Source organism: Hippopotamus amphibius, chromosome 13 (assembly GCF_030028045.1).
Source record: "Hippopotamus amphibius kiboko isolate mHipAmp2 chromosome 13, mHipAmp2.hap2, whole genome shotgun sequence".
In the NCBI taxonomy this organism is placed as follows: Eukaryota; Metazoa; Chordata; class Mammalia; order Artiodactyla; family Hippopotamidae; genus Hippopotamus; species Hippopotamus amphibius.
The window spans coordinates 24,693,097-24,719,164 of NC_080198.1; the positions used below are offsets into that span (position 1 = coordinate 24,693,097).

At 43.8% G+C, this 26,068-nt stretch overlaps 1 protein-coding gene across 1 annotated transcript in view; it reads left to right on the plus strand.

Moving 5' to 3' along the window:
- Window positions 1–7,644: 7,644 nt before the first annotated feature.
- ADAMTS9 (ADAM metallopeptidase with thrombospondin type 1 motif 9) overlaps window positions 7,645–26,068 on the plus strand; it is a 168,365-nt gene continuing 149,941 nt past the window's right edge. Inside the window, exons 1-3 of the mRNA XM_057705101.1 lie at window positions 7,645–7,759; window positions 8,322–8,719; window positions 13,985–14,147. Of these exons, the coding sequence (XP_057561084.1) occupies window positions 7,645–7,759; window positions 8,322–8,719; window positions 13,985–14,147 (676 nt within the window). The remainder of the gene's footprint in view (window positions 7,760–8,321; window positions 8,720–13,984; window positions 14,148–26,068) is intronic.

The window sequence follows — 26,068 nt, forward strand, 5'->3', positions numbered from 1 at the left end:
AAACAACACTGTGACTCACTTACTTAATAATATACCTTGGACATGTTTATATGCTAAAACATACTGCTCTTCCTGACTCTTAAATAATTGCCTAATATTTCATTGCATTTACTGTCTCCTGATGGTTCCCTTCCCTTTCCACCTGATCAGTGAAGTGGGGAGGACAGGGTCTTGAATTGTGTCTGTTTTCAATTTTTAGGACCTTTGCCCCTCCTAGACACAAGGACCAAGTGACTGCTCAGGGTGACTTTCTCTGCTGTGACCTCCGTTCTGTCGGAAAAGTTACCTTACAGCAAATGTACATTCCATGAGGTCCAGATTTGTGGTCAGAATTAATGAACTGAATAAACTGTAAGAAGTGCTGATTTAAAAAATGTATGTGGGTGAATTTGTGTTGCTGACTGTAATCAGAATTCAGGCACCACCACCACCACCATGGCGAGAGTGCCCAGAAGAAAACTACACCTCCAAAGTCTTGCTTTTTGTAACTGTACCTCTAGCACAGAGTCCAACAGTAGCTGAACTTTATTCCAGTTATACTTGCCATGAATGCCATCGATATGTACTGTCAGACCTGTTTTTAAGTGGGGAAGAAAAACGCAATTTTTTTTTCTTTGGCCAACTTCTGATAGGCACTTGACAAGGTGCTAATTGCTAGGCTTGCATTTCAGGAAGCAACCTCTTTGTGTTGTTGGTGCCAATTAATACAAAGGCAGCGCATGTTGAATATACCATTTCCACTGGCACTGATGTCGCATAATTTCATTACTGTGTCAAGCTGGTGCATGCAGTGCATCTATGTTTTTGCACATTAATTTGTAAAATGAAGGTATTTCTCCCTGCCCCTAGCCCCTCTATGTTGTCATTGGTAGTCACAGTAGCTGGGGTATTTTGAAAAGTTCTTTGAAGACCTTCTTTGTACAGCGAGCTTCCACATAAACTCACAGGGAATTCAAATCCTGCATCACTTTATACCTCAAAGGCAGGCCTCTTGGCCATATACTATTTTAATAGCAAGAGGCACAGGGCCTGAATAACACAAAGACGCTGGGCTGAACTGAGGACCATGAGAGTTTATATGGATGGTTGTTGCCATGAGACCACTGAAGAAGAGCACTATTCCAAAAGGCCAGTCTTAACAGTTAGGTCAGTGAATGGTCTGGGTGTTGGAAAGGCATTCTCTTCCTCAACCCCAGCTGGACTGATGTCCAGAAGCCCCACCATTTGTGACTGACTCCCTAAACCAGACCCCCTATAGGCCTCTTCCCCCAGGTGGCCTGATATCTGAATTTTTTCTAATGTCTAGATTTCTACTCTTTGAGATTGTGCTCCTGACCATCACAGTGTATCCTATATTAAACTTAAAAAAAGCATAAATATACATGAGAGTCAATATAATGTTGTGGTTTAAGAATATGCCTTGATTTCAGAAAACCTATCTTTGAAGGCCCACTAAGCTACTCACTAGCTGTGTAACCTTGGGCCAGTTACTTATCCTCTCTGTGTCTTTATTTCTTCCTCTCAGAAGTGGAGCTCATGGCATTCCTATTTCATTGGGTTGTCAGAAGCATTGAACACTGTCTTATACACTGTGCCTAGATGTAGCAAGCAGTCCCAAAGGTTAACCATTACTATAATAAATATCTTTACGACAGACAGCCTATAAAGCATCATTTGGCAGAGGAAATTACATTTTTCCATATGTAAATATCGTTTACCATACAAAAACTTCCTTTGAATGTTCAGTGGGAAAATCATGTTTTGGCTAATGTTTTGACTATTTAAAATATTCTGCCAGAAAAATAGAAAGCCCAACGTTTGAAAAAATGCTAAATCAGAGTCATATGAACTGCTAATTTAAGCAAAATATGAGAAAGAAGGAGTAAAGCTGTTTAAAAATGAAAAAAAAAGTTTCAAAAGGACAGGGGAGCTAACAAAAAGGATGAATGTGAAGAAACACATAGTCAATAAAATATAAGCACGCACATAGCGTATTTTCTTTCCCAGTAGAAGAAAGGCCAGTAAATCAGTGGTGGGAGTAGAAGGAAGTTAACTGAGGAAGGAGTGCTAGGTGGCCAGCACTCTTCTCTGTCAAACTGAGGAAGTGCTCTTCCTAAGTAGTAGGTGTGTTAGTCAGCAGGTGAGGGCTGCAGATTTGGATGTTTAGAGATCTCTATGCCAGCCACTAGGCCAACACCTCAGTCCATTCATTTTCACAGCACCCCTTTGAGGTAGGCAACTGTGATTATTATCCTCTTTTCAGGATATGGAAAGTGCCCACAGTACTGGTCTCTTACTTTCCATGCTCATGATCCTGAAGTAGGCATTGGGGAAAGCTTAGCTCTGGAAATTTCTACTCCAGAAGATTCTAATTAAAGGAGGACTGTCCTCCCATGAGTAATGATACCATGAGAAACAGAGATTACCTCCGTCATTCCTGCAAGGGTGTGTGTGTGTGTGTGTGTGTGTGAGAGAGAGAGAGAGAGAGAGAGAGAGAGAGAGAATGACTTTTACAAATTAAAAGAAATACCAGCTCTGAAAATTAGAAACAATTTTGTAGCAAATGCAAGTTCATTCATTTAAGAAATATTTATAGAGTGCCTGTTATGTAGCACCAAGGGGATACAGTGGGGAAGGCAATAGATTTGCTCCTTGTCCTCATGTAGTTTAAAGTCTAACAAAGAACACTGGACAACAATAAGACAAAAGGGGTGAAACAAACTAGGACGGGAAAAGTTCAGGGCTCAGGGGGCATGCAGCATGCTTGTGCATCTCACAGTACTCTAAGCATTGTCAGATTCCATGCTAGCATATCTATAACAGCTGTGTATGCTGAATGTGGACTTTTAGAAAATGGTGAGATTGTATTTGCATACATTGTATTGCTTTCTGACTTGGCTTTAGTTGAAGTGTGGTTTGGATCTCAGCACTTCTGAATCATTTGTAGTTATGATGTTGAACCCCAGTTCTGAAGGTCTCATTCCACAGATACTAGAGGCGGCAGAATAAGGATCTGAGGCCCGAGGGTCCCAAGGAATTATCAGTGGGATTCATTTGGGGCTCCAAAGCCTGGGCAATAGCTGAAGTATGGTCTTCTGGAATGATAAGTAGGAAAGGAACACCTGGTATGTAAACAACTTTGTAGAATTGCCATAAGCTAGTCATGAGCTATCTAGAGTCATCATAAAGACCAGACTATGACATTCCACTTAGGCTCAAGAGGAGTTATTTAGAACTTTAGATTTAGCATTCAGATTAAAGAAAGGATGTTCTTACAGATCATACTCATCAGGCCAGGTATAAAGGCTGAATGATCAAGGTGACCATCTTTCTGTCACTAGGCTGCTCTAATTCACGGAGATGGCAAGCTTTGCAGGTAAACCAACTCGTGGTCAAATGCCAATTCAGCACATTTAGCTCTGCAATGCTGTGTAGGTCACTTTGCTGAGTCTAATTTTCATCATATGTATGAGAGTAGAACACAGACGGCAGGACTGCTATGAGGATTAAGTAATTAGCACAAAATGTGAAAATGCAAAGAATCTCTATTACTAACAATATAAACAACTTTATTTTATGCTACGTTTGAAGTCAGTATTTGGAAGGCTTTAAAAAATATACTAAAATCATTTCCCATGTGGCCAGTAAAAGATGACATAGTTTCTCCCCACCTCTACCCTGCAGACATGAAACTGGATCAGAGAGGGGGCTGCTCAAGGCTGCAGAGTTCAGCCATCACCAGCTTGGTGCTTCATTTACCATAATCCTATGCTACCCAGTACCACAGGCTTATCTATTCCTGAAGCCACTTACTGCTGACCACTCGGGAAACAATTCATTTAAATTCTGCCTCCTGGTGTCTCCCTATCATTTGGGTGTGGCTTTTCCCTTTCTGTGGAAATAGATGGCTTTGCTTTAAATCTCCTTCCTGCTGTTTTCACTGGTGTTCTGCAAAGTCACTTGTGATGTCATCTTTCGCATTTCTATTGACCAGACTCTCTCTCCCTAGTGACTAATCTCCATCATCACTCCTCTGGGATTCAATTTTCATGAAGCAGCAGCCAAAGAAGCCTTCCATTTAACCTATAATAACATTCAATTCCAGTAAAGCCAGGGAGAAGAAAATGGGTTAAAAATCTGTCCTTCTGTTAACTCCAGGTGATCTCAATAAGCTGTTCTTCCTTCAGAGCAAACTTCTGAGGGGCCATTTATCACAGAATTCAGTCTCCCCTCCTGCACTCAGGTAATTTTATATTCCTATTTATAGAACCAACTTGCAAACTGCATGTATGTATTTTTTCTTTCATAATTTACACTTTATTGGTTGCTTTGAGGCTCAGTACACATACATTTTAATTTGCACAGTTTTTAATGGATGTAGCAAAATTCTAAAAAATCATGTAGCTGTGATTCTTTTCTAAACAGTTATTCCAGTCAGTTTCCAGCCTAAGATTTGGTGGCAAATATTCCTTAAAAGGGTATCAAGTATAAATTTATTTATCATTTATTAATTTGTGTTACTTATTTGTATATCACATATTTATATACATTAATACAATTACATATTATAAATATGAATGTCATTTTAGCAAAATTGAAACAAATTAAAAGGTATGTATTTATTTATCCATTCAATAAATATTTCTTGAGCTCCTACTATGTGCCAGACCCGTACTAAATGCTGAGGGAAACATCGTGAAATATCCGTGAACTAGATAAGAGGATTATCATGAAATACTCAACATTAGAAAAAGGACTAAGAGAGCCGAAGACAAATCACACATAGCAAAGACAATTGAGTTAATTCTCTCGATGATTTTAACCACCCTCAGCCAAACCAACCCCCCCAAACCTAGCAACATTTCTGATCAATCATTTATTCTTTATATATGATAATTATGAACTTGGACTAAACTGCTGAAACAGAATTTGAATCATGTCTCTCACAAGTTGGGGGACCCTTATCAAATTATTTTATCTCTTTAGACCTCAATATCCTTATCTGTAAAATGATATTAATACTGCCTGCCTCATAGAGCTGCTGTAAGAATTAAATTAAATGCTGTATTAAATGCACATGGTGTAGCACATGATATGTACGCAGTTGATTGTTATCATTATTATTACTCAGACAAAAGATTTTGACCTGAATTATTTAGTTAGCTAGCTCAGTTGTCCTATTCATTTCTTACAATTTCAAACATCTTCCTAAGATTTTTTTTTTTTGAGACTTGTTTACAGATGTAAATTCAGAGGTAAGCTAGTAATACTTAAGAAAGGATGAACAGACTCACTGAGGATGAGAAATTCATAAATCCATGCTCTTGGTCACCTCAGGAGGTTGCAAGAAATACGTTTTATTTTTCATCCCTATCAGCTGTGGAAAGGATTGGTTGTATCAGAAGCAATTTTAAACAACGGTAAACTAAGTTCATTGTTTGATGCCAAGTCCTAGAAAGAAAGCTAAGAAGGAGAAAGAGTACACAATGAAACTTCTACCCTTACATATAATAATTTCTATACTGTTAAATTCTCTACCGGGAGGAATTTAAATTGAAAAAGAGGAAAACTGTTTAATAAGAAATATTGAAATGTGCTATATTTTTGAGTAATTTTATAGTGGAAGTCCTAGAATATTTTCCATAGGAATCAGCTAATAGCTTGATTTCTTGCTATTTTTCTGTTCCTTGCTAAATTCTCAGCAAATCTCAGACACTGTGATTGTGAGGAATTTTTATTACATAATGGAAAGAAAGATTGTATATTAGAAGAAATGTCTTTTAGTCAATTACTTTGAAGGTTTAAGAAAAAGTTTTAAATGTTATCCTTTAAAAATCTGTGCACTTGACAGGTATTTCTATTTTGCCATCTTTACATTGTATGTACCCATCACAAATTCAGTCAGACAGATGATGGCAACATTGGTCTATTCGGGTGAACAACTTCTTTAGGAAATTCCAGTCTTGCCAAGCCATTTTTCCCTCTACCAGGAGAAATATATGTATTAATGTTTCCAGAGTAGTGGATGCTTACAGAATATTGCTATTTGGTCCCCGGTGTTGGCAATCTTTGGTATTTTCCACTCTGAGTGCCAGCTTACCAAGCATCACAAAACTCTGGTCCTGGGATTTGGGGGCAAATATTCATTTGTACATACGTTGTTTGAAACATCTGGGATTAAACACCTCCCTCCCTCTCTCCCTGACATAATTTCTGACTTCCCAACATGCATCCTAAGGCAGAGAGGTAGGTATAGCTGGAAGTGTCAGCTTTGAGCTACTCCCAGCATCTCTCTGGCAAAAAGCAAGCGGAAGTGATTGAGAAATCCTTCCAGGCAGTGGTGCTTCCCCTGGAGTCCACGACAGTCCTCTCGCACTGCTCCCGCCCGCCCCCCGCCCCATATCTCTAAACCCAGAGGTACTTGGGGCGCCGAAGTCCCCGCCTCCTCTCGCTGCCCAGAGCAGTTCTTAACCTTTTTTGGGCCCGAGACCTACAGAAAGCTATGGACCCTCTCGCGATGTGGACGGAGGTTGGGGAAAGCACAGCTTTAAAGCTTTGCGAAACTGTCAAGGAGACCACGGATTTGAAACACACCCCGAACTGCAAGATAAAGAACCCCAACTCTAAACCTCTTGGGGCGATTAAACCGAGAGCGGAGCTCCGATGCCAAATCTCGTCCCTAGTGAGAAACTGTAGGAAGGGAAGGAGCTCCTGCGCTGGGCCACTTTCACTCGTAAGAAACCAAAAGAAGGGCATAGTCAGGGACAGAAATTCATAAAGGGGGAAAGAGAAGAGGGAGAGATGGGGACAGGAGAGAAAGAGAAAAGGAAGGGAGGAGATGCGGGAACTAGAGAGGGACACAGTAGGAGGGGGAGAAGAGACCCCAGAGGGGAAACTGGGGGCAGAGAAGGTGGCACAGAGGGACAGGGCGCGAGAGAGAGATTCGGAAGGGAGAAAGAGAGGAGACGGGAGATAGACTGGGAGCTCCAGTAAAAGGGAGAGAACTTTCTCCTCTCTCCCTCCGCAGGGCAGGGAGTCTCAGAAAAGCCCGTCCTGGTGAGGTGGCGACACCGCAATCTGCTGCCTGGGCGCTCCTGGCGCATCTGGGAGCAAGGAGTCCCGCACCGCTGCTGAGAAGCGGACTTGGTCTGGGAAGAGGCGGTCCTCGCTTGCTCCGCTTTCTCCTCCCCTCTCTTCCTAGAGGCGGGGACCTGGGTATTTGAGCAGCCGAGGACCCGCGGCCCCCCCGCCTCCGCCCCCCCAGCCCCCCATTCAAGAAGCGGCTCCGCTATCCCCGCCAGCACAGGGCGCCCGGCGCGCCTCGGAGCGCACGTTCCGCGCCTTCTCCTGCCCGCTCCCTGGACATTATGCGGCCGAGTAGCCGAGCCCCAGTCCTCCTCCTCCTCCTGCTCCTCCGGCTCCTCCTGCGGCCCGAGCGGCTCAGCTCTCGGCAGGCGGCGGCGTTGCTCAGCCGAGCGCAGACGGGACCCTCGCCGCGAGACCTCAGCGACTCCTAAAGTCAAAAGTTGGCGGCGGGCGCCGGGCTCCGCGCGCTCTCTGCGGCCGCTGCCTAGCGTCGCCGCCGCATTCAAGGAGGGCAGGAGGGAGGGGGGTGGGGGCGGCGGGGGAGGGGTGGGGAGCACCATGCAGTTTGTATCCTGGGCCACACTGCTAACGCTCCTGGTGCGGGACCTGGCCGAGATGGGGAGCCCAGACGCCGCGGCGGCCGTGCGCAAGGACAGGCTGCACCCGAGGCAAGGTAACGAGGCTCGGCCACCGGGACCCCTCCGCCCCCGTCGCCACCTCCTCAGCCCGTGTCCAACAGCGAGCACCCCGAAGCGGAGGCCTCTCTCTCCTCTTCTTTTCCTAGAAAGAATTATCTCCCGCTTTGCAGCCTCTCCCTTTAGGTCATTCCCAGCCAATTTCTAGAGAGAGAAACAGTGTGGAACGAACTTAGTCTCCCCCCCTACTTTTAGCCGGATCTTTCTCCTTCCCCACCCCAGGCCCCAAACTATAGTTACTTAGTAACTGGTGGCACCACATCGTAGCATGTTTTATTTCATTAAGGGCGTTTGTCAGAATCTGTAATCATGTTATGTATTTTGACTTGTTCATTGTCTGACTCCGACAGTGCCTAACACTGTTCCTGACATATAGTAGCTGTTCAGCAAATATCTGTCCAGTGACTGGAGGTGAAGGGATTGACTCAAATGGGGGGGGGGGGGGCTGGAAAATAACTCAGGACACCCCCCCTTCATTTGTAAATTAAAACTCGCGGAAAACTGAATTACTGGTTCATGTGCCTCTGTTTCTCTCTACAGTGAAATTATTAGAGACCCTGAGCGAATACGAAATCGCGTCTCCCATCCGAGTGAACGCTCTCGGAGAACCCTTTCCCACGAACGTACACTTCAAAAGAAGGCGACGGAGCATTAACTCTGCCTCTGATCCCTGGCCTGCCTTCTCCTCCTCTTCCTCCGCTACCTCCTCCCAGGCGCATTACCGCCTCTCCGCCTTCGGCCAGCAATTTCTATTTAATCTCACCTCCCATGCCGGATTTATCGCCCCAACGTTCACTGTCACCCTCCTCGGGGCACCCGGCGTGAACCAGACAAAGTTTTATTCTGAGGAGGAAGCGGAACTCAAGCACTGTTTCTACAAAGGCCATGTCAATACCAAGTCCGAGCACACGGCCGTCATCAGCCTCTGCTCAGGAATGGTAAGTGGGCGCGCTGCCCCTCCCCTCCCCTCGCTTCCTCACTCGCTTCTGGAAGACTTAATTGCTCTCGAGCCTAAGACCCTCACTGCGCCGTCTCCGCTCTGCCGTTAAATATCGGCTACAAACTTGTTTGCGTCCTACGCTTTGGGTGGCTACCCTGGTGAGCGCGCGAGAGGAGCGCACGCATCCGCCCCCGGGGAGTTCTGGCTGTTTCGGAGCTTTCTAGGGTCCGAATTCGACTCAGCTGAGTGTTGCCCCACACGGGTAGGTGGCTAGGAAGTCTGTTTCCAAACTCGGAGAGAGTTGTCCTTCCTTGCTGCAAACTCCGCCGCCCACGAGCGGAGCCGCTGAGCGCAGGGAGAACCCGACTCCTTATTGGCGCATCTTGAGTCGGGGGTGTGGGCTGAGAATCCCCAGCCACGGGTACGGGGAGTTCCTTCTGTTTGTTTTAGAGGGCGGTGCGTAATCTAGAGTCCCCACGTTCTCTCACGGCCTTTTTTCACGCGCCAGGAACCCTGAGGCTGAACTGGATTGACAGGCAACAGGTCCGGTCCCAGGAACGGAAGGGTGGGCTGAGGGCTCAGGGGGCGGGGCCAGCCCTGGACGCTTTGCATTGGGGAGAAGCCTGGGAGTGGGGGTGCGGCACAGTCCGACTCTGCACCCTGCTGGCGGGGTGGCCCTAAGAAACAGAAATACTGGGAGAGAGCTTGAAGAGGCTGCCCGGAGGAGGTTTCAGTTCTTCTGTGGTTTCCACCACCTATGAGGTGCCAGAGCCTCACGGTGGTGGAAAAGGGAGCGGGGGGGGGGGGGGGGGGAGGAGGGGGGCGCACATTTCCCTATAGAAGGAGGGGGAGAGGGCGGGGCGGCCACCTCCCTGTGCTGCAAACTACGCACTTAGCAGGGGATCCAAGCTGGTGCCCCTACCCCCTGCCTACTTGCCTCCCCCCGCCCCACTTGCCCTCCAGTCGGCCCCACACGGTGTCTGCCCTCTCCCCTCATGCTATTTGAGGACCCGCTGTAAGGTTCTGGCCCAGGCAAGAGCGGTTCTAGGACTTTCCCAAGCGACGTGCGTTTCTGCCACGCGCTATGACGCAGAAACTATCGCGGGTCAGGCTCTCCCAGCGCACGGGCGCTCTGCGCCCCCGTGATGCGATTACTTTTCCCCAGAGCACCCATAATTCCCACCGTACCTTTTCCAAGTGGGAGCTTGGATACTTACCCGGGGTGCTTGGCTGCCCTCTCCGTGCGCTGCTATTAGTGGCTCCAAAGACCAGCATCTGGATATCGCATATATTTCCGCTGCTCAACCGAGGGGTTGGGTGGGGAGCCAGGCAAGTTTGAAGACTCAAAGAGGGCAGGTTTAGACTGCCGGCATGCGAGAGTGAAGATGAACCCCTTTAGCCCCCAGCAAAGCTCCCAGAGCCGCGATGCGTTGTTGAGATTGTCTGGGGGTGGGCGGAGACGGCAGTTAGACGAAGGGGCGGGGGGGGGGGGGGTGATGCAGAGTCATCGTTGCCCCAAGACGCCTGGAGTCTTTCTGTTCTTCGAAGGGTTGTGGTCTGGGTGGGCATAAGTCAGGTTCCGGAACCCAGAGCATCAGAGTGTCCCCAAGTCCTAAGGTTGTAACCCACAATTCCAGAACCTTACTGATAGGGCTACGTGTGTACGTCAAGTTTGTAAACAGCCTTTACTCCTCCTCCCTCCCCGCCTCCACACCCCATGAGTGGCCCCAGCAGTGGTATAAATGTTTTGCTGCGCAGGACGTTAGCTTTCTACTGGCAATTTTAGATGGTAACTCATACTTGTAACTGGGGAGTGGTAACTCTCTTAGGAAACTGAGGGCCGGGACTTCAGAAAGGCTGGCTGCCTAGATCTTGAGGAGTCCATTTGTATTGCTTTTAATTTGCAATCTGGCCCTTTTGGGGGGGGGGGGCGGGCGGGAGGGGGGATGGTCTGGCATACATCCCAAAAATATGTGAGCTGGCTGTTTCTATCTTTAGGGATGTATCTAGCTCCAAAACCCTTGCCCCTTTGTCTTCCTTCTGGAATTTATCTTTCCTCCCAAGATGTCCCCTTACCGTTTCAGTACTAGTAGTATCCTGATATCCCTCATGGCCCACGCAGGAAACCTTCCTGGAGATCTTTCACTCTTTAGAGTGAGCCATGCCAACCTTCCCCCCTCCCCTTACCCCACCAGTCAGTTATTAGTTTCCCTGAATTCACTCTCAAAAGTGTTTCTCACCTGTTCTGAACATCCCTGCTCTGACTCTAGACCTCTTTCTCTCTCTCTTCCTCTCTCATTAGGACTGATGTCTAAGAAATATTTCCGTCTGGCTTCTTCTCTGGTCTTTTCTCTTTAATCCCTGCCACACACTGCTAATAGATTAATGATGACAAGGTGCAAGATCGAATGGCTACTCTGTTCAGTTACTTCACAGACGTCCCCATTGCCTAGTGAACAACTATAAACTGCTCCATCTGGCACTTCAGATCATTGACAGTGTACCTTCCCACCCCTTGCACATCCACATGTCCAGTCTCATCTGTCAAGCTTTCCTTCACAAATCCTGCATTTCAGGCAATCTGTTTTTGTGCATTTCTCTGCATTTCCCTCCCATCCTAGTCCTACCTCATAGCCTTTGGGCCTTTGGATTTACTTGGTGAGCTCATCCAGCTTCACATGGTCAAATCATACCCTCCTTTCAAAGTGTAACTAATATATCTTGTTCCCCAGGAAACCTCTTTGTCATCCTCCAGACTGCTGTCATCTCTCCCTCTCCACTTTCATAGACTCTTACCTGTGTCTCTCTGTGGTGTTTAATATCCTCTCCCTGTATTATGGTTCTTGGAACATGTGTTTTATCCCCTTTTCCTTGGCAGTAGGGTCAGCATCAATTCATTTCTGTCCCATATTGGAGCCTTGTATATTATAAGTACTTAGTACCTGTGTTTAAATAAATGGTCACCTTAACCAAGAAAGGATTACTCTTCAGTCAAGCAACTGTTTTGTGAATCAGCCACAAAATTAATTTGACTTCATATAGATATCACTTATTGAACTCTTATTGTCTTGTACTGTAATAAGTATGTATACATTAGTTTATCTAAATTCTTAAGACATTCCAATGCTTGAAACAACCCATTTTGCAGATGAGGACACTGAGGCTTTGAAAGTTGGGGACTTGCTGCCTGTTCCACAGCTAGTTAGTGGCAGAGTTGGGGTTCCCACCAGTCCTTCTGACTTATACTCTTAACCATTGGCCAGAGACTGAATCTGTGTTCCTAAAGAGAATTTCAAAGTTTATTTTTTTTTAAGGCACTGGACTAGAGTCAGGGTACCTGGGTTCTAGATTCAGCATGGGTACTGTTCAGCTGCTTCTGTTTCACTGAAGGGAACAAGTCAATTCCTTCCTCTGGGCCTCAGTTTCCCCTTTTACTAATCAAAGATGCCAGATCTTTACCAGATGGGCTCCCAGATTCTTTCTCAGTATTTGTAGCCCGTCTCTAGTAGCTTTCACATGTTGTGGTCAGCTTCCTTCTCTGTGCTCAGAGAACACCAGAATCGTGTATCAAAAACAGAGAGAGGTGCCTGGATGAAAATAAACCTGTTACATCACTTCTCTGGAAACCAGTTTCTCTCTTATTCTGACACCAGACTACACCAGAGCTGTCTTCTCTTTAAGTCAGTGGCTCATGAACCATGTGGAGAGCTTTATAAAAAATACAGACCTTAGACCTCACCACTGGAAATTCCAGATCTGCGGATCTAGGTTAATGCCCCAAAGCTAAATTATTTTTTTCAACTTCCCAGGCAATTTGACACTTAGCTGGGTTTGGGAACCCTAGTGTCTTAGCCAAGTGCTTGAAAACTTTATCATGACTGAGAAATCTAAAATTTCATTTCCTGGGCCCTACCCCCAGATACTTTGATTCAGTAGATCAGATTTGGGGCAGAGCGTGATTATTTTTGAGTATCTAATGAACTCCTGCATGATGTTGATGCTGCCACTGACCTTCAAGGCCAGTCATTTCCCTATGTCCAGGGGAAAGTCAAAGGCCTCTGCCTCTTTTTCCCCTGTTGAGGGAAAAGGAACAATGGAGGAAGAGAGAAGAGTTTGATTTTTCCCTCGACACACTGCCCATTGGCGTGGCTTGGGGAACTTTTTAGTGCTCTTGTAATGTTTCATTTGGGTGGTTCAACTCTGAAGCATCATTTATCATCTGCAAAACTTGTGGGTATGTGGGAAGGGGAGGAGAGTTACCTCTTTCAAAGTGCTTAAAGTGATTGGAAAACGCAAATTGTATCCTGGTGGTTAGAGGCTAACACTGCAACACCAAAAGCCACGCATGTGTTCTAAGCCAGTGGTCCCCAACCTTTTTGGCACCAGGGACCAGTTTCTTGAAAGACAGTCTTTCCACGGAAGTGGGTGGAGAATGATTCAGGCAGTAATGCGAGCAATGGGGAGTGGCAGATGAAGGTTCTCCGGCTGGCCGCTCACCTCCTGCTATGCGGCCCCCAGGTCCACGGCCAGGGGGTTGGAAACCCCTGTTTTAAGCCCTGTCAGTTTGTTATGCACTTCACATGCATTATCTCGTTTAATCTGCACAGTAAGTGACAGTATTTTTATCCTTCATTGATAAACAAGGAAGCTGAAGCTCAGAGCAGTTAAGGAACTTGCCCAAGGTGAGTGGGTAAGTGGCGGTGCTCAGACTGGAAGCTTGGGCAGACTGATTGCGAAGTCTTTTCCCATGTCACTCCCTATGGCCAAGAGGAGGGGTGGTAAGAGACTCATGTGCCAGCCAGTGTCACAGGCGGCAACACCTTGAGTACCTTGTGGTCAACGTATGCTTGCTGATTTTGAAGTCACGATAAGGCTTTCTTGGGTAAGCCTTTCCCTTTGGAGCTGATACTTGTCCCTAAGTTTCCAGGCAGTCTTAATGCACAGAAACATTCTCTTTCAACAGCCTTTGGGAGTGAATATAGTTAGAACTTGAGCACCAAGGAAGTATTTCTTAAAGACAGATTTGGATAGCAGGTGCGATAGAGTCCAGTCAGGGGTAAGATACTGATATGGCAGAGTGGGGAAAAAAACAAAACACCAAAACTGCTTCTCCAGATACATTGGCAGGATTTTTCAGTTTAAGCAGCCCTCATGGGAAGGGGATTGGGTAAGTGGCATCATTCACTCGGCAGTGTTCCACTGTCTTTTTCTTCCTAGTGGCTGAGTTATATTAAATCAACCTCTTATCTCTCTTTATTTGCAGCTGGGCACATTCCGGTCCTATGATGGGGATTATTTTATTGAACCACTACTGTCGGTTGATGAACAGGAAGATGAAGAGGCACAAAACAAACCCCACATTATCTATAGGCGCAGCACCCCCCACAGAGAGCCCTCAACAGGAAGGCATGCATGTGACACCTCAGGTATTTGCTTCTTGCTTAAGCAGAGACCCCAGCTGCCTGAGCTGGGTTATTTGCCAGGCTGCAAAGATGTAGCTCTTTCATCGGCTGCAAAGCGCTACCATTTACATTTTCTTTCATTCAGTCTTCAAACCAGGTAGGTATATCCCCATTGTACAAATGTGGAAATTAAAAAGAGGTTTAGTAACTTGTCCAAAGTCACACAGTTAATTAATAGGTGACAAATCCAGGATTCGAACTCAAATAGCAGTGACTCCAAGCCCACTCTGGGCAGAGCTGCCTCTTTTGTTGAAGTTTCTGATTTTTAGGATTAAGCTTTAGTAATGTCTTGAGACTATTGTCACAGTATCCTCAATCAGCAATTGCTTGTGTTTTCTTTCTGCGTTGGTGTTTTCTTTTTTTTTTTTGTACAATGCAGGGTTATGAAAAAGTCTTACAAATGGAACATACAAAAACTTCTATATGTTTATTGGAATTTTTCCAATCAACTTCAGTTTAGTTAATGTTCTGTGGCTTCAGGAAATACAGGAATGGAACTGTGGGTTGCACTGTCAGGTGTCAGTCGAATGCATATATGCCCATAACAGATTTTCTTCCATCCTGGTCAGGTTCTTTGAGGCTTGATGCTGCCACGCTTGGCCATTGTCAGGGGTATGTCCTCTGGGCACACTGAAAAGCTTATGCTTGTGTATGCTTCTCAGTCTGCAGTCTTGAAGCACCTTTTCACGGTCTTTGAAGCCTAATTACTTTCTCGCTAATGATAGTGATCATTAAAAACCATCTATTTGCTCCTATGTTTTAGGGTGTTTGTTAAAATACCATCTGTTTTGTTCTTGGACTTCCTGTTTCTGAAACTTCATCCCTCTCCCTATTCTTTATTTTTAAAAGTTGCTTCCCCAAATTAAATAACCTCTCAGTGTCTTTCTGGCTTCTCTGAATAAGACCAGAATTCAAGACCAATGGGGTTTTCCTAAAATCACTTGTTCATCTTGTATCTATATCAGGTTCTTCTACTGTGACAGAGTGTGATGTCCTAGTGTCTCCTGGAATTATTATTTCAAAAGTGAATCCTTTAACAAAGGATGTCATTGGCTACTTTTAACCTGGTATAGCCAAGTCGTAGTGTATGGCATCGTCTTTCGGCTTTATCCCATCCAGTCCTGTGTTCTTAACCACCAGGGCCAGATGGAACGTAACTGACATATTCTGTCAGTCAGACTCTCTACAGAGCCCAAGAGGTGGAGGTGGGAGTCTGAGGGAGGTGTGTACTCAGAAACGAGAGCCAGGGTGCCAAGACTGCCAGCCACCTGCAAGTTCAATGGCAAGACATTTATCACATCTTTCTGACCATGCTAGTAAGAATGTTGACCTTTACTTCTTGAATTCCCAAATCTGAAATAGCCAGTGCATATTTAATATGTGTATAAAACATACATATATCATGTAATAGAAAAGAAATTTGTGATTCAAGAGAGGAAGAGCGAAGTCTTAACACTATCATTCCAAAAATCCTCAGGGTTCATTTTTTTAATTAATCACCCAAGTAAATAGACATTTGATTTTCTGGACTAGAGGACAGGTCAAGTTCAGTTAAAAACACAAAAAAAGAGGGAATCCGAAAAAGTAAAGATTGAGGACAGCAAACAATGCCTTAATTTTTCAGAACAGCTTATTTGGGTTCTAGTTATTGGTATTGGGGCCTTTGAGTGCCACCTTCCAAATCACCAGTGCCAACTTTTAGTTTTCTTTCTGGTTTTTGCTTGCCAGTGACCAATATGGTGCGCCCTTCCTTCACCCCATGTAATGAATCAGAAGTCCGGCAGTTTTGATTGGCTCTTTCAAAGGTAGCTGCCGGACTCTGCCACTCAGGTTTCTCTCTTCCAGCTGCTTCTGCACCCCTTCTTTGAATTCAGATGCAGGAGGCTCAGAACAGTTGGAAAGAACTTTGGCATATGGCACAGTTCACCAGAAGCTATTAGAGGGATGGACCAGCAGGTCCCGGAAGCCTCCAAAACCAGGGAGTGAAAGTAGGTGGGAGTGGGAGAAGTCCCTCAGGCCAGAGGGGAAAATATCCTCTCCTCTCTGCAAATATCAATTCATTCAGCTTCAGGGATTACCCCTACTCAGAGCAGTGGCTGGTAATCAGAGGTAAACTTTAGAAGTGCCCTGGGAGCCTCATGTAGAGTCTTTAAACAAACAAACAAACCCTTCTTACAGGGAAGTGAAATAGAGCAAGAATCAGTGGGTTTATGAAGCGCTCCAAGTGATTCGGAGGTTCAGCTAAATGTGAGAGTTCCGGCTTAAGTTGAATTTAGGGCAGTAACCACTATCCTGGCTGGCACTGGCTTTGCCCTGGACTTGGCTTTCTCCATCATTGCTTTCCATCTTCTCTTCTCACAGGGTGATAGAATATTCGAGCTAGAGGAAACTAGCTTTAGGTCAACATGCTAATTCTGCCCAGATGAGCAAAGGGTAGGCCTGGGATATTAAGTTACTTATTTCCAGGAGCAATACCCTACACATTCAACAAGAAACCATCAGAATTTAAGATCGCCCAAGCCTGGGAGCAGGCCCCTGGAAGCCCCCTGCTGAGCTAGGTGTAACCCTTTAGTTGCTGGATTATGAGGGTTTTCCCAGGGCAGGGCACTGCAGTGGTGACACCTGTTTCCTACAGATGGAATAGAAGTCTTGCTCATTTCTGATTGTTGATGTACGTCTAATTTTCAAAAAAGATTCTGAGATAACTTTAATTGAAAAGACGTGTAGAAGGAGTCTTATGTAGTGAAAACTTCATGGGTATAGAAAGGAGTCTACAACATAATTTATTCATTCATGTGTGCATTTATTTCATTCAGCCCTGAGCTCTTAATTGAGTAACTCCTCTGTGCCGTGAGGATAAAACCAGGAACCATCTTTATTCCAGTTAGATGTGTGACCTCAAGTATGTTTAGAGCATAAAATAATAACATGTACCTTCCAAGGTGGGTAGTCAGGACTAAATGAGTATGAAATAATGAAAGGTCCAAGGACAGATGGTAGATAATCACTGAATGGGAGATTTTTTTTAAAAGGTCATAAAAATAGAAATTAAAACACCATAGCCAAGAGGAAACTCAAAATACCATAACCCAAAGCTAGTCAGATCCCTGTGATTAAGCTTAGAGCTTCTTGGTCAGCTGGTCATAAAAGGCCCATAAGGTACTTGCCCAAGGTCCCCCTGCCAGCGAGCAGCAAGACTGAGAGCCCTTTCTGTCTGCATGTTTATCTGGACCTAATGCAGCATGTTGAAATTTTATTGCTTGCAACTTTCTCTTGGCCCAGTGACCATGTCTCTGTTTTGCCCTCATTGGTTGTGTCTGCGTGTATACACGTGGGCCACTTGAGTGTATCTTCGTTGATGTGTGATTTTCATCCTGTTTGTAGGTTCCTCAGGATTCAGGATGGGATGTGGGGTGGCTTCTCTTTCTTATGGCGTGACCTTGTGGCTAGCCTCCCCTACCCACTGAGTTCTCAGTAGAGGTCACTGAGGTGACTGACTGCCTGCCCTACACACCAGGCGGGTCAAGTGGCAGGTTCCTGGGTGCTCTTTGGGAGAGTTTGTTGCTTTTATAAGCCACTTCCTGCTGACACTTCACATTGCATTTCCAGAGGACACCCCAAGTTCTATCTCGCAGACATTTGCTATTTGACCCTGGATTTTGCACAAGAGGATTTAGTTGTTTTTATCAGTGAGAGAGATGTGTTTTCCAGTAGGTGGATGAGAGGAGGGCAGGGGCGAAGGGCAACAGAAGGCTGTTTTGTTTACCTGGAACTACAAGACAGTCTCTCTGTTACTGAAATGCCTCTCTCACCCTCCCATCACAGCAAGGCTCGCTGTTTTGTTTTTTCCTAAGGCATTTAAGAATAGGACACTTGTTGGCCCATCAATGCCACTTCTAAGGAGGTAATTGGACAGTTGTGTAAAGCTGTTTTTGTGAGAACACGCAGTCTGGTGTTGTTTATTGTAGCAAAAGGCTGGAAACAAGCTACATGTCTTTGGTTGGAGGACAGATCAGTAATTCATGAAGTCTGCATTTGATGGGTTACTATGCAGCCATTAAAAATAATGGCACAGGTTTAGGTTAAACAGAAATAAAGATATTAAGTGAACACACAAGTGCTGAGGTAGTATGTAGGGTATGATCTTATTTTTTAAAAATGATGGCAAAGTGTGTGAGGGAGCGTGTATGTATACAGAAAAAATCTGAAACAATATGGACAAGAATATTAAAAGGGACAATTTCTTGTTAGTAGCAACATAAGCAGCCTTTACCTTCTTATTTTATATTTTTATATTTTTTTTGCCAGGATTCTGTAATAGTTTCGTAATCAAAAAAATGCAGTTAAAAAGAAATGGAGGTAGTGGTGTGTATTGGATAGGCCAGAAAGTTCGTTCGGGTTTTTCTGCAAGAGCTTACAGAAAAACCTAAACAAACTTTCAGCCCAACCCAATAGTTAATTTGTAGCCCCATGGCACTTGCCACCGGGGACCAGCAGCCAAGCCAAGATGCCATATTTTTGTTTTGGAATGAGATAACCTCAATAACCAGGTAGATGAAATTCCTGCCTTGCAGCTACTTCTTTTGGGACACCAGGTGGTCAAAGCTGAGGCTCCATCCTCACCCAGCTAAATTTCCTTATGCCTGTTGGACTAACCGACCGTAGGATCACAATGGGATTGCCATGGCTTAGTCTCTGTTAGAAAATGGCGACTCAGCCCATCATCCCCTTTAGAATATACTGTCACTTCTTGGTTGGGCTCCTAAGGATGCAATCATAAAGGCTAGAAAGTACAAGATGATGATTCAAGCCATCATTTCTTGGGCTCTTATGATGCATCTATGGAATCACTGTGCTACAGACTTTCCATACATTGTCATAGGTAATTCATTCATCCATACTACAAGGTAGGTATTATAACCCGTATTTTACCACTGAGAAAATTACAGCTCAGAGAGGTTGAGCCATTTGTCCAAAGTCACACAGCTGGTAGGAAGTGGGCCTGACACTTGAACCCACATCTGATTCCAGTGTGCTATGCTGTAAGCCAGGCTGCATTGAAAACACAAATGGGAGCTGCCAACTTAGAAAATCCTTTTTCACTTAAGTTTTCAGAGCATCTCCTTTGACTTCTATGTAATATCATCTGTAAGTAATACTAACAGTGGCTAATGTTTGTTGAGCGCATATTGCATGGCAGGCACTGTTGCAAGTGTTTTACATGGATTGTATTTAATCCTAAAGTCAACCTTCATTTTTGCAGGTGGGAAAATAGAGACACAGAAAAGTCCATAAGGGTTATAGAACTCCTAAACATACCATTTTCCACAACCCTTTTTGTCCTGGTCTAGCTAAAGGATTTTTGGGGGCTGTCCCTTTGTTGATTAGATTGCATTTGTGTATGAATTATTTTTGCTGGAACCATTTTTAAAATGCCTTCCTAGAATTTGATTTGATAAGGGGAGAGTTGCCTGCTGCCCGGAATTCCCACCAAGGCTCTGATGACTCATGGAGGCCTGTGTCTCCAGCTTGCCTCTGCTGGAGTGTATACTTGTTACACATTAACCTCTTTCTTGCATGCCATTAATAATTTAGCATAGATTAGCTGATTAGATTAGCTGCCCTGAAAGTTGGGCCCAAATGGAGTGAGAGACAGAGGTAAGGAGGAGACCTCTGAGGGGCCTTCAAGTAAACAATTCTGGGACAGCTTGAGGGTTCCAAGCAGTGACAGAAGCTGTGGCTGACCTCACAGTTCTGCCTGGGCGTAAGCAGGTCTGGTGGTTGTTGGCTAATTACTGATTTGTGTGAGAGGCCAGCCTGCTGCCATTTTCCCACAGCCTCTCTCTCCCCTCAGATCCTTTCCCCCCAGCCTTGTAGCCTAAGAACAGGCCACATCGAAGGAACCGTGTGCTGGTCAATGTGAAAGCACGTGATGAGTTTTTCCATTTACTCGTGTCACAGCTTCCTGGCAGGAAGATGTGCCAGGAAGATGTGTAAAACTCCTAATTACAAATAAGAAAACTAAACTCAAAAACATGAATGAACTTGTCCACAGTGTGTAAGGGAAACAGCTGGCCCTCAAACCCAGGACCAATTGGAATCTTTAAAGATGGATTCTGCTATTTGGGGTTTATTGTTTTGGCTTAATGTCTTTTAATTTACCTCTTTTTGTTCCTCATCCATCTTTATACCTTTCTCCCTTTTTTATATTCTTCAATGGATTTTATGTCTAATAGTCAATAAAAGCAATGGCCTCAAAATCCTCTGTAAATTACTAGAAAAGTACTGTTTTAACTAACTGAATGCTTGAGCTTATTTCTTCAACTTTATCTTTCTTGTGGCATTTATATTAAACATAACTGCTTTTCTTTTAACATTCTTATTAATGGTGCAATGCTCCAATAAAATTGGCAAAAGTTAGTAAAAAAGAAACTTCTAATATAAGAAGTGTTCTTATTCAATTTTTAAAAAAATTTTCATGTTTTTTAAAGTGTTTTATTACAAATGTCTTCAAATACATAAACAGTAAAAAGGAACAACAGTAAAATGAACCACCAACATGCATCATCTACATTTAGTGATGACAAAGATTCTTTCCCATATTTGCTTCATATTTTTCCTTTTTGTTGGAGTATTTTAAAGTAAATGCAGGTATCATGACATTTTCTACATAGCCCCATATACACCTCTGAAAAATGAGGGTATTTTCTAACATAACTGCAATAGTATTTGTCATGGTGAGCAGAATCAACAGTAATTACTCCATATCACCTAGACAGTATCTATGTTAAAAGTTTCTGATTTTCCCCAATGGCTTTTTACAGTCCATTTGTTTAGAGGATGATCTGAACAAGGTCTGCACTTTGCAGTTGCTTGTTAGGTCTCTTAAGGAGCTTGTCACTTTGTTGTCATTGCCGTTGTTGTTAAAAATCGCTATTTTAGTTCTGCTTTTAGTTTTGCTCCCTGTAGCCCTTTTTTCCTTTCTATTTCTTTCACTCTTTGATTCATCTTTATTATCATAGGTCAGGGTGCATTTGCAACACTATGAAAGAGCAGGGTCAGCCCCCAAACCCAGAACACAGAGCAAGAACAAAGCCACCAGGAATGAGCAACTTTATCAGAGTAATTTCCTTGAGCACAGAAGGCGGTGTGTTAGGTGGTTTTTTTGACCCTTTGTCTTGAGTACCTTGATAGCCACCTTCTTCTTCTTCTTCTCCTCCTTCTCCTTCTGCTTCTCCTTCTCCTTCCCCTTTCCCTTCCCCTTCACCTCCGCCTCCGCCTCCACCTCCTCCTCCTCTGCCTTCTTCTTCTTCTTTCTTCTTCTTCTTTCTTCTTCTTCTCCACTTACCAATAGAAAGAGCCTCAGTTTACAGTATTTACTGAGGCTACCTTATCTACTGTTCAAGAATTTCACCCACCTATGTTTTCAAGCCCAGAAGAACCAGTTTGCAGTTGGGAATGGAAAACGGCAAGTTATGTTTGGACGTGAAATGAGGTCTTCTTGATACACGACGTGCTTTCCTGTCTCCTCCCACGGAGCCCTTTTGATAAGCTTCTGGATCCAGAGATAGCCCGAGGGTGGCCTACTTCACCTTCAGCCCCAAATTAGGACCTTTCCCTGTCACCTGTCATCAAATCTTGGTTGTTTATTTTCCTTACTTCAAAACCCCATTCACTACCAAGGAAAAGGGTCAGGCAGATACTGGCTAGTTTGTTCATCTTCCCAGTAATCCCCTGAAACAGGTTAAGATGCACATCCTCTAAAGAAGGGGTGTAAGAAATAGCAGAAGGCTGGGACAGAGGGATGTCAGCCCTCTGTCAGTGGCAGGAGGTACTTGGGGTTAATCTGAGGGCTTTCAGTCATTGACCTGAGCAGGCTGTCTTTTTGGAGTAGGGCACTGGAGAATTTCTTGGTTCTCTTCATCTAAACCCATTGATTTAATAAAGTGTTATTTACTCATACAACTGAGGTTTAAAATTTTTTTCTTTCAGTTTTATTGAGATGTAATTCGAGCTTTAGATTTTTAAACTTTTTATCTGCTAAAGTGAGGTTCTTTGTGATAATCAGATTATTATAGAATCATTATCGTAGCTATTTATCGGTAACCAAAGTCTGCTTGTGTCTGGATCAGACATCTGCATGGACATTCTGTACAACCGCGAATCATCAATAGGCATGAAGCGTTCTGCATATCACAAAAAGGAGCAGGAGGAAATGCAAGATATGGTGGTTTGTGTGCATGTAGGCAGTGAACTTTGAGAAGGAGTAAAATTAAATGAGGGGCAAATGTTGGCAAAATGCTTCCTTTTTTATTGCTTTCCCATCTCTCACATGACATTAGAATTAAAGTGCGGTGTTGAGAATGCACTTGGTCTGTGGTGTGCGAGAAAAGTTCAAGTTAATGTGATAGATCTCAGAAATTTTCTGCTAAGATTTTATTGTAATTTTTTTACAGATCTTTTTATTTTCCACTGATCTATTCTAGTATTTTATTCTTTTTTTTTTTTTCTGTTAAGGTATAATTTATGTGCAAAAACAGTCATCTTTTCTAGCGTACAATTCTGCAAGTTTGGGCATATAGTCAGGTAACCATCATCACAATTAAGGTAGAGAATGATTCCTGCTGTGCTTTGCAGCAGCCCCCTGTTTTCTGTCTCTGTAGTTTGGCCTTCTCCAGATTGCCACATAAATAGAATTGTTAAGCATGGTGCATTTGAGGTTCGTCCACATGGGTGCCTGTATTAGTAATTTACCCCTTTTCATTGCTGAATAGTGTTCCATTGTATGGGTAGACCACAATTTGTTTATCCATTACGCAGCTGAGGGATAAAGTTTTGGCAATTACAAGTAAAACCGCTGTAAACATTTGCATGCAGTTTTGGGGTGAATGTACATTTTCAGTTGGGTAAATACCTAGAAGTGAGATAATTGGGTTATATGGTAAGCATGTGTTTAACTTTATAAGAAACTGCCCCTCTCCTTTTCAAAGTGACTGTACCATTTTGTAGTCCCAGCAGCAGGGTATAAAAGTTCTACCGCATCTTCATCAGCACTTGCTATTGCCAATCTTTTGTTTGGTTGGTTTTGTTTTTTTAATTTTAGCCATTCTAATAGGTGTGTAGTGGTATCTCATCAGTTTTAATTTGCATTTCCCTAATCACTAATGATGTGCCTATTTGCTGTCCATGTATTTTCTTTGGTGAAGTATCTGTTCAAATCTATTCTATTAAGAAAAAATTGGAATATTTGTTTTCATATTATTGAAATTTGAGAGTACTTTATGTATTCTGATATAAGCCCTTTATCAGATATGTAGTTTGCAAATTCTTTCTCCCAGACTACGGCTTGTCTTTTCGTTCTCTTCATTTGCAGACACTTATTTCGTACGTGGCTTCTTTATTTTATTGCAAACATTTCATACCCTGTGGATTTCGTACTGTTATGGGATGACACTGCAGGAAAGCATAGTAGAGAGTATATAGGGTTTGCCGAAGACACAGGTGCAGAGAAATGGACTAAAGAAGGCTTATTTAGGTCTGGTTATTTAAAGCCATTTTCTGTGCCAACAGAAAGGGATATCGTTGTTTTATTTCTAGCTGATATCTAGAAATACAACTTTCAATTTCAAGCCCATGTAGTTAATGATAGGAAAGGATTCCTCTTGGCTTATGGATGAGAACAGTTAAAAAGGAAGCCCTGAATTCCTAAGAATGCAACTATGTGCTATTGCACATGTGTGCACACAGGAGGAAAAAGCCAGAGGACAGTGAAACAGAGACACACATAGAAGTTAGTAGTGCAAGACTCAGCCGTGTATGATCACACACTCTAGGCGAAACAGGAATGGGAGACATGACTCCATTATTCCCCAGTGTTCCTGTTCTGTGCTTTGTGGGCAGTATAATGGTTTTCCAAAGGTACCTTTGGTTATACATTAGTTTTTTTCCTTTTAAGCCTGTTTTTCTAATCCTCACATTTGTTGCTATTCCACTGTAGCAAGTCAAATTAGAGAATAGAAATAGTTTTCAGAGAAGGTTACCTATTTTAGCAGGTCCAAAATAAACACTTTGCAGTGAGTCCTGGAGAGGCATATATGGCACCTTTCTTGATATTTTTTAACATCAGCCACAGCCCACTTCTTTTCTGTTGGTCTCTCTCCATTGCAGTTATTCTGTCTCCTTCTTCCTACCCACCCTGCATACTGTTTATTTCTTTGATACCCTCTCTAAGTGGCCAAGAGGGGAGACTGTTGGGTTTTGCCCTTTTTGAATCTTAGGGTGTTAATTTTCAGCATTTTCCACTTTTTTTTGGAGAAGGTTTAATTTTGGGGTGGATTATATTTGTGATAAATCTTTTATAGGTAGAATTACAGAATAAAAATGTACAGCAGCTTTCTGTGTTGTTAAATATCATCAGACTGATTTATAGAAAAAACGGGCTTCACATACCTAGCACCCAGCATTGTTTGTCTCTCTGTTTAGTGGTAACTAAGTGTTTTGTCTTCCTTTTTTGGTTAAGGTTGCCTTAATTCTCTTTTTTTTTTAATTTAAAAAAAATTTATTATTTTTATTTATTTATTGGCTGCGTTGGGTCTTCGTGGCTGTACACGGGCTTTCTCTAATTGTGGCAAGTGGGGACTAGTCCTCATTGTAGTGCACGGGCTTCTCATTGTGGTGGCTTCTCTTGTTGTGGAGCACAGGCTCTAGGCTCACGGGCTTTAGTAGTTGTGGCACGTGGATTCAGTAGTTGTGGCTTGCTGGCTCTAGAGTGCTGGCTCAGCGTTTTTTACTTAGATTCTATAAAATATAGGAACTCCTCATTTTTCAATACTGGAAGGAACTTTAGAGAACTTCTAGTCCCTGTCTTTGTGGATAAGAAGATTGAGGTTCAGAATTCTAAAGGGATTCGTAATCTTGGATCTAAAACGAATGGAAAAATGAGCCCTGAACACAGGCCTCTTCCTTCCCATCCTATATTCTTTCCAGGCTCTAAGGGGACGTTCGAAATTGTAACTCAGATGGGTTTCAGGAGTGCCACTGGGTTTATTTTAAATGTAAGGATGATTAAGAATAAACTAGTGAGATCATTTAAGAAGTTGTGTCAAGGCTATGGAGAAAAATATTAGGCTTTTAATTTACTTAAGGGATTAAATTGTCACAGCAAGAGCTAAATATGAAGCAACTAAATATCTGAGCTGGGCCAGGATACTGTGGGATGTTGGCCTGTGGTTGGGAGGGTCCCTGGTAAGTTCAACCTGTGGTCAGAGTACAGTGCGTCCCTGCAGCCAGTCATGATCATATTGGCCAGAATAGGGACATCAGGGCAAGGAAGGGTTTCTACTGCAGGCCTGGTGTTGCCTGTAAACTGGGAGACTTGTGTATCAAAGGAATGTGGGAGATATGCTCCCTAGGAATTGGTTAGAAGCCTTTTTAAAGGGCTCTAGCCCATGTGCTATTTAATCTCTGATATGGGAGCGATACCTAGACCCACTACAGGCATCACAGGGCCACCCAGGATCTGCAGTGAAATGGCAGATAGCAAGAGCCCATTTTTTCCAGCAGCCTCAAAGGGCTGCTCATCCTTAGTGATGAGTTGCCACAGCCAATACCCCTAGAATGCTTACCCTGCACTAGGCCCTATTTTAGCACATTCTGTGTATTAAGTCATTCAGCCCTTCCCACCACCCTGTTAAGGAAGAACCATTATTATCTGCATTTCACAGATGAGGAAACTGAGGCACAGAGGGCTTCAATGACCTGCCCAAGGTCCCACAGATTGAATGCACAGAAGCTGGGATTTGAACACAGATCTCTCTGACTCTCAAACTCATATCAGCACATTATACTGCCTCCTGTATTCACTCTGCAAACACCGCCCTATACCT